Below are 8,227 nucleotides of genomic sequence, written 5' to 3'. Positions count from 1 at the left end.
GTGGTTGGGGAACGAGTAGTTGTGGGAGTTTTGCGAATCTGATTTCGACCGCTGGTGCTGTGAGTTTTTACTTTCTTGGCTATATGTACTGCTGGCTGAGCTGAGGTCTCGCTGATGAGAGGGCTGGTATATTGTCGGTTGAAGCTGGATCGGAGAAGAGGGTCGGCCCGCTTCCTCGGTAACTTTTAAAAAGAACCGTTAGACTTCTGCCCATGACATTAAGTCTTAAATGCATTGAGCCCGAAAGTAAATCTACTTACGAGGCTGCTCCACACCTACTCGTCTTGAGCCTTTCCCTGCACTGGAGGGTCGGCTTTCAGAGTGGACGGGGAATAGCGAGTGTGGCTCATCTCTAGCAGCTCTGGATGGCATTGTGGGTGTCCTGACTTCTGGTGGTGGCAATCCTGGAGATGGCGGGGCACTGTGTCCTGGCGAGGGACCCTGCTCGCTTGCCATAGATGCAGCGGCAGATTTCGCGGTATAGGCTGGGTTCTCGGGTGCAGTTGCTGCGCGAACAGATACACTCACACCTTCGGGCGTTGGTAATTGAGGTGGCGAGGGAAAGTAGTGATCAGGCTTGAGTCGGCCTGTCGAAGGGAAGCTTGGTGAGTGAGGAGACAGTGATCGAGGCGACTGGTGACCTCTGCTTTCACCGCTGTCAGAGCCTGAGAAAACAGGAGACCGTGGACCTTGAGCAAGGACTGGAGAGGGTGGAACTGATAGATTCATGTTCACTGCAGGATTGTGATTTATCCTCCCGTTGAGTTCTGCCTCTGAAGGTCGAAGCTTGATAGTCGGCGGTGATTTCTTATTGGGCGGCGACAAGGAAGAGGATAGCAATAGTGATGATGGGTCTGCCGAACTGCGGGTACTTGCGTGGGCCAGAGGGAGACTCGTTACACTGCTGGTGGCTGATTGAGCTTTGGTCTTCGGCGAAGCAAGACTCCCAACCAACGTATTGGTGCTCAACAACGGTGCTCCCGATATCGAGCCGGCAGCAGAGCCTGGCCGAGATTGAGGAATACCAGCAAAGTATCCAGCCTCGATGGCGCGGACGCCGAAGAGATCACCTTCATCCTTTTCTCGCGTGTTGAGTTCTACTTGATCCTCTTTGCTACCGGCTTCTAGCTCTTCCTCCTTTGTATGTTTCTTTAGCCTAGGAAAATATGTTAGTTGCTGATTCTGTAAGTTTGGATGGAGGTCTGTACTTGTTCCGGTCATATAAGACTTTTATAAACCCGGCTAATATGGTTACTCCCAATAATATGCCAAAGGTCATGCTGGTCATGTCAGTTTCCATGTGAATCATACCAAGTACAATGCGATCGACATACGCGTATTTCCATGCCAGGGCCATAGATCCGAACCAACCCATGATGAAGAGTGAAGTTCGCGATTCTAGCTCGCAATGAGAAGTTGATCAACTTAACCTCCGGAGGTAATCTGGGCTGTTACTGCTCTTTGAGAGGGCGAAAATGAAGTGCCGACTGAGGTTGTTACACGACTTGGGCGGCTATGAGAGTATATCCCAGTTCACAAGTCGACAATGACCTCGAAATAGGAAATGTAGGAAGTGTGGACGGAGAAATTTCGTATTGAACCTTGATGGTTCCTTAAAAAAAACAGCAGGGTTTCACAACCTGGTCTATATTGATACGATTACGAAAAAATTCCACGGGTAGGTATGTGGATACTTTAGGAAAACCTCGGATGTAAAAAGTGTCTGAGAAGGGTGATAACCGCACAGGAGAAAAGAATGATGTTGCAGTGAGAGAAATGCCTAATAGATTGTCAGTGAAGAGAGAAAGAGAGGACGAAGGATCGAATGGAAGGGGAGGCCGAAAGAAAGAAAAGCGATCTGCATAGAGCGGCGGCACGCCATTTTCACCTCTACATTCCGCGTGCCGTTCGAGAGCATGGTCCAAGGTCCGTCAACCGGCGGCTTGGTTGCTATACAGGGAAGTCCAGTTTGGAGACGACGCAGACTAACAATATCAGGAACAGTCTTCGCGTCCTGAGATGCTCTTAGTCGCTGCAAGCCACCCCGTCCTCGCATACGCGATTTTAAAACAGCAGCACGAACCGTGCCACGCAGCAACATGGTCGCAAACTGTGGCTCACCCGGGCAGAATTGGGCTATTTCGGTTTATCAGTGAGTGGGCGAAAGAATGGTGGACGGATTGTTTCCGCCTGATAGGCCAGTCCTCACAAATCGCCGAGCCACAGTGCCTCACGAGCGCTCCAAGTCGATCAATGGGGATGGTAGGTCAGTGGTCTTCTTCTGGTGGTGGTAGTGGTGTAGCATCCGCGGAAGGAAAGAGGCTCGGGCGGTTGTGGTGATTGACTCGCAGGAGGCGCTCAGGGGCTTTTGCGGGGGTGGAATGATCTCAGGAACAGGTTAAGCGCGGGACTAACAGCGAACCACGGTGTACGTAGTCCGCCAGGGGCTTGAAAAAATCAAGATAAATCACGGAAGAATTTCATGCAGAAAGGAGGCTTCACACTAGGGCGTCGGAAGAGACTACTCCACTCTCCTAACCTCCTCTGTCATGGCTTCGTAGTCACTCCAGTCGGCCTTGCTGAGCGCCGTACTCTGAACTGACACCATCTCTGCTTGGGTCGGATTTGGTCTTGGTGCCGGCCAGGCGAGAAGAGATACCGTGCAGCCTGCATCTCCCTCTGTGTGACCACCCAAATTTACCGAACCTCGAGCGCAGTCGCACGACGTACATATCACTTGCCTTTTCTCGTCTATCCACGCCATCAGCCCCATAAGGTCAGAGCTCGGTTTCAGGAGTCGGCGGCAGCACTACTCCTCTTCTGTCTGTTCATGTCTGATTTTTGACCCACGTGTTTATGTTCCGTGTTGGTGTTTCATTCTGATTCGCCCTGTCTCTGTTTCAAGCCTTGCCATGCAATCGTCATGCCCCAAAACACCGAAACTTAACGGTAAGATCATCAGATACCTCAGCTCCCGACCAATTGTTTGTGACGTGGCGGTTTGCGTAACCCTTTCGTCTAACGGCTTCGGATGGCTCCAACTGCAGCACACTACGTCAAACATACAAGGGGGCAACCTGAGCGGGCCACTCGCCCTCCCTGCAAGTTCTGGTGGCACTATAGCCGTGCACTTACTATTTTCCAGGATATTACTATAATGTCATCAAAACTTGCAGGGAGGGCGAGTGACATGCTTAGGTTGCCCCCTTGTATCCAAATGACTGGAGTCGAGAAAGAGAGGTCAACCAGGCGAACTTTAAGGCTGCTGAGATGCCGCTGAGGCCCAGCCTGGTTTTGTGAAAGCTAGGTTTAACCGAAAGAAGAGGAAGAAGAGCGGGGAAAGATGAGACGGCATGAACGCCGGCCTCGGGAGACGAGAACTTCAACGCATCATGTGGAGTGACGCCTTCAGCACGATTGACTACATTTCAGGATATGTGTGCAAGACCGGTGCTTGTGATTCGCTTCCACTTCTGCCTCAAAAGCCGTGAAGGTGCTGTTCCAATATCCTCATCCAAAGTTCAAGATAGGAACTCGCATGATACTAAAATACAGTCTCCTATATTTCCCGACGTAGAAGAGCAATTGGTGCAATAATAGACCTACAGGGGCAAGGCTCGTTCCTAAACTAAACAATCCCCCTCCATCATTTCGCGAGTCTTGGCGCCGAGACCCACGATGCTCTGCATCATCGCCAAAACACCTCTAACCCCTCCACCAACACTCTTCCAAACCCACAATAACAACCACCACCCGAACCGCAGCCTCACTCACCAACCACCATGTCAGCCTCTGGGTCAAAGATAGTCTCCACCGAGCCATTGGTCAGTTCTCGTCCGCTCCTTCACGCCGCCCAGTCCTGATACCCTTCAGGACCACAAAGACGCCCGCTGGGTCACCTTAGAAAAGTAACTATCCTCCCGACTACCCCTACGCAACCACCTCTACCCCACCTAACCTCCAAACCCGCCTTCCCAACCCCCACCTCCATCCCTCCCCCTCGTCTAAAAAAGTGCCCCCCTCCAACTCCCCAACCTCGCAACTAACACCCACACCCCAGAACAACCTACACCGACCCGCACTCCACCCTCCGCACATGGGAATCCGCCACCCGCCTCACCCGGCCCGCAGGCAGCCTAATCGACGGCGTCGGCATCGTCGCGATCCTGCAAAACGGGCCCTCGCCCAGCCCCTCCTCCTCCTCCACCAGCAGCACCCCCAGCAGTCCCTCGATCCTCCTCCAAAAACAGTTCCGCCCGCCCGTCAACGCGGTCTGCATCGAGGTCCCTGCCGGCCTGGTCGATGCGGGGGAGACGCCAGAGCAGTGCGCGCTGCGCGAGTTGAAGGAGGAGACGGGGTATGTGGGACGGGTGGCTGGGGAGGGGGGGGTTGGGGTCAGTCCGGTGATGTTCAATGGTGAGTGACACGGAGCCGGGCCGAGCCGAATAGAGTAGAGTAGAGCAGAGCCGAGCAGGGTTGGGCGTAGGGGCTGCTGCTGCGGGGAGCGAGGAGAGAGGCGGTGCGCGGGCTGGGGGTTTTGAGAGCCGGGTGAGGCGCCGCGGCGGTGGGGTTGCTTTGCGGTGCGTTGCGGTGCGTTGCGGTACTTTAGAGGGCCTTGTCCTGCATTGCTTTGTGTTGCATTGCGTTGTCTTGCCTTGCTCTGGCTGGGGTTGAAGTTGACAGGGCAGGGTTGGGAAGGGCCGGGTATCACATGAAGCGCATCGCACCGCATCGCGCACTGCAACCGAGCCGCAGTGCTTTGTCAAGAGGGAGCTGTCTTGCGGCTGCTCGCTCTGGTTCTCAAGCGCAGGACTAGCCCTCTCACACCCTGTTCCCCTCGCCTNCCCCTCTCCCCCAACCCTCTCCCCCCAACCCCTCCTTAGCCCCTCTGCTAACCCCCTCCTAACCCCCCTAACCTCCCCACCCACCAAACTAACCATCCACAGACCCCGGCTTCTGCAACACAAACCTCAACATGGTACACGTAACAGTCGACCTGTCACTCCCAGAAAACCAGTCCCCGCAGCCGCAGCTCGAGGACAACGAGTTCATCGAGTGCTTCTCGGTGCCGCTGACGGAGCTGTACGCCGAGTGTCGGCGGCTGGAGAAAGAGGGGTATGCGATCGATGCGCGGGTCGGGACGCTGGCGGAGGGGATTGAGATTGCGAGGCAGTGGAAGCTGTATTAAGGGGAGTGAGTTGAGTTTGGGTGATCAAGGGGGGTGTCCTAGGATTGATAAGAGGGGGAGGGGTGCGTAAAAGGAAGAGGGAAAGGGAGATGGGTGAGTGGGAGGTTCATGATTCCGCAGTCTATAGGCTATATATCCAATAATCCGCATCCCAGACCTGATCGCAGTATGAAGATATACACAAAAACGACATAGCATAGACATCGGCATCAACATCAGCATGAGCATCAGTATGAACATTATACCGCCGTCCACTCCCACATCCCTTCCACCACCCCCACCCCTATCCCTATCCCTATCCCTATCCCTATCCCTATCCCCTAACCCTCTCCTCACCCTCCCTCGACCCGTCCTCAGACCTCCACACCCGCTTTAACCCCATTCACCACCACCACCCTCTCCCTTTTCATCTCCGCCGCAACCTCATCCAACAGTCCCGCACTCGCCGCCACAAACCCCAAATACGGCCGACTAGGATCCAGCACCCTGCTCAAATACTCCGGATGAAACTGCACGCCCACAAACCACGGATGGTCCTTGAGTTCGATAATCTCCATGCGCTCACCCTTATCATCCTTCCCGACGAAGCTCAGCCCGCCCTTCTCCAGCCGCTCGATAAACGCCGGGTTGACCTCGTACCGGTGGCGGTGGCGCTCGAGGATCGTGCCCGAGCCGCCGCCGCGCTGCTCGCGGTCCGCGTACAGCCCGCGCAAGCGGCTCCACTCGCTGCCGGGCTGGAACAGCGTCGGGCGCAGGCCCAGCCGCATCGTCGCGCCCATCGAGGCCTTGTCGACTTCGGGCATGAACATGATGACGCGGGAATCAGCAGCCGAGCCACTGCCACTGCTGGCGGCGCTGGTGCTGATGCCGGTGCTGGTGCTGGGGCTGCCGCCGAATTCCTCGCTAGTGGCGCCCGCGATGCCGCACACGTTGCGCGCGAACTCGATGACCGCGATCTGCATGCCGAGACAGATGCCGAGATAGGGGGTGTGGTTCTCGCGTGCCCACTTGGCGGCCGCGACCATGCCCTCTGTGCCGCGCTGGCCGAAGCCGCCGGGGACCAGGATACCCGCCGCGGTGCAGACGGCGTGCCAGGCCTTGTGGAACTTGGCCGGGTCGCGTGCGCTCGTCGCGGGCTCGAGGTGCTCTGAGTCAACCCACTGCAGGTCCAGCTTGCGCTTGCACCGCATGGCTGAGTGCTCGAGCGACTTGATGACGGACAGGTACGAGTCGTGCAGCTCGACGTACTTGCCGACCAGCACGATGGTGACGGTTTCGAAGAAGCGGTTCTCGGTTGCTGTGAGCGTTTTCCATTCGGCCCAGATCGAGTGGCCTTTGCTAACGAGCGCGGAGGAGAGGGTGAGCTGGTCGAGCCTCAAGATTTCCTTGAGCAGCGGGATTACGCCTTGCTGCTCGAGTAGCATCGGCACTTGGTAGATGGATGGCATGTCGCGCACCACGATGACTTGCTCGAGGTCGACTTGGCAGAAATGCGCGATCTTCTGGATGGCGGAGGCCTCGAGGGAGCGCTCGCAGCGGCAGGCGATCTGGAGGCGGATATTAATACTAGCGTTTTGAAATGTGGTTGGTCGTTTTTCTCACCAAGTCCGGAATGAGACCAGCACTCCGCACGGCTTTAATGGCCTGCTGGGTAGGCTTCGTCTTCTGCTCTCCATTGATCACAGGGACGTAAGAGACGTGAATCTGCAGAAAGTTGTTCTTCCCGGCTCTTCTCCGCAGCTGGGTCATGGCCTCGATGAACGGCATGCTCTCGATATCGCCGACGGTGCCACCCAACTCAATGATGCACACATCCGGCTCTTCGCCGGTGTCGTCGACGGGTATCCGCGCCACTCGTTCAATCCAGTCTTGGATGGCGTCGGTGATGTGGGGCACGACCTGCACCGTCTTGCCTAGGTAATCGCCTTTGCGCTCCCGCTGTATGACGTGCTCGTAGATCTTACCCGTCGTGATGTTATTCGCGCGCGTGAGGGTAATATTGAGATATCGCTCGTAATTACCCAAATCAAGATCGACTTCGCCGCCGTCATTCAGCACGAACACCTCGCCGTGTCTGTGGCATCGTCAGAGAGACGCTGGGTATCTCGAGCGAGCACGGCACCTACTCTTTCGGGTTCATCGTCCCCGCATCGACGTTCAAGTAGGGGTCGACCTTGATGGACGACACGTGCAAAGGCGTGTCAGCACCGGTGGCCAGAGACGGCGGTTGGCCGGTTTACTTATCTTCAACCCGATCGTCTTCAGCAGCAAGCCGGTAGAAGAGGCTGCAGACGCTTCCGTTGTCAGTCATTTGACTCCGGACACGCGATAGTGATGGTGGATGCGCGCATACCAATGATGCCCTTCCCAACGCCGGAAATCACACCTGGCAACGGTTAATCCGATGATTTGGCAGAATAGATTGTCGAGACGAACCTCCAGAGACGAGTACGTATTTCATGATGATGGTATTGGAAGTATGTAGTGCCCTTGCTGGCTCCCGCCAGGGGGAAAGAAGAGAAGAAGGCCAAACGCGATCAAAGAAATTTTATTTTGCATCGCTTCCGGGCTGCGAGGTGGGGCGTTAGGCGGGACTCGCTAGTGTAACAAAAGTTACAGTAACGAAATGGCTGAAGGGCGCTTGGAACATCAGATCCTTCATCCAACTTCATCCAACTTCATTTAACTTCACCCAACTTCACCCCGAGCCCCTGAACCATCAACATTGATGAAATGTAAAGCCGCTTGCGTATATCTTTCGTAATATAGCCTATGGAATGGTATCGTGCTAGATGTGACCCCTGAATCCATTACGGCATCCCGCCAACGGGGCCTCCTTCTCCAACCTTCATCTAGGAAAGGGAAAATTATCTGCACCCTCATACGCCACAAACCCCAAATTTTCTTGTTCCTTTATCAAAAAATATGCCTGAACGTCTCTGCCAAAAATTTCGTCACAAATATCCAGCCAAATATGCCACACACCGCCCATGTCTAGAAAAAAAAATTAATCCCAGGGGAAACTGGACTCTAGCATGC

General features: G+C 55.2%; 2 protein-coding genes across 2 annotated transcripts; both read right to left on the bottom strand.

The window, feature by feature from the left end:
• Positions 1 to 1,577, bottom strand: K441DRAFT_255061 (uncharacterized protein). Its single transcript, XM_067640796.1, has 3 exons — positions 1,335 to 1,577; positions 1,209 to 1,280; positions 1 to 1,156 (listed from the first exon to the last, which is right to left on the bottom strand). Exons 1-3 carry the CDS (start codon positions 1,373 to 1,375, stop codon positions 253 to 255), a joined length of 1,017 nt encoding a protein of 338 aa, XP_067508499.1. The 5' UTR covers positions 1,376 to 1,577; the 3' UTR covers positions 1 to 252.
• Positions 1,578 to 3,494: 1,917 nt separating this feature from the next.
• On the bottom strand, positions 3,495 to 7,691 carry K441DRAFT_703060 (CTP synthase). Its single transcript, XM_067653445.1, has 4 exons — positions 7,315 to 7,691; positions 6,791 to 7,262; positions 5,548 to 6,735; positions 3,495 to 3,899 (listed from the first exon to the last, which is right to left on the bottom strand). Exons 1-4 carry the CDS (start codon positions 7,326 to 7,328, stop codon positions 3,870 to 3,872), a joined length of 1,704 nt encoding a protein of 567 aa, XP_067508498.1. The 5' UTR covers positions 7,329 to 7,691; the 3' UTR covers positions 3,495 to 3,869.
• Between the last annotated feature and the right edge of the window lie 536 nt (positions 7,692 to 8,227).

The sequence above is a fragment of the Cenococcum geophilum genome (assembly GCF_001692895.1).
Source record: "Cenococcum geophilum 1.58 unplaced genomic scaffold K441scaffold_5, whole genome shotgun sequence".
NCBI lineage: Eukaryota > Fungi > Ascomycota > Dothideomycetes > Gloniales > Gloniaceae > Cenococcum > Cenococcum geophilum.
The sequence above is the reverse complement of the archived record's forward strand: the minus strand, read 5'-3'. Positions and strand labels throughout refer to the sequence as shown.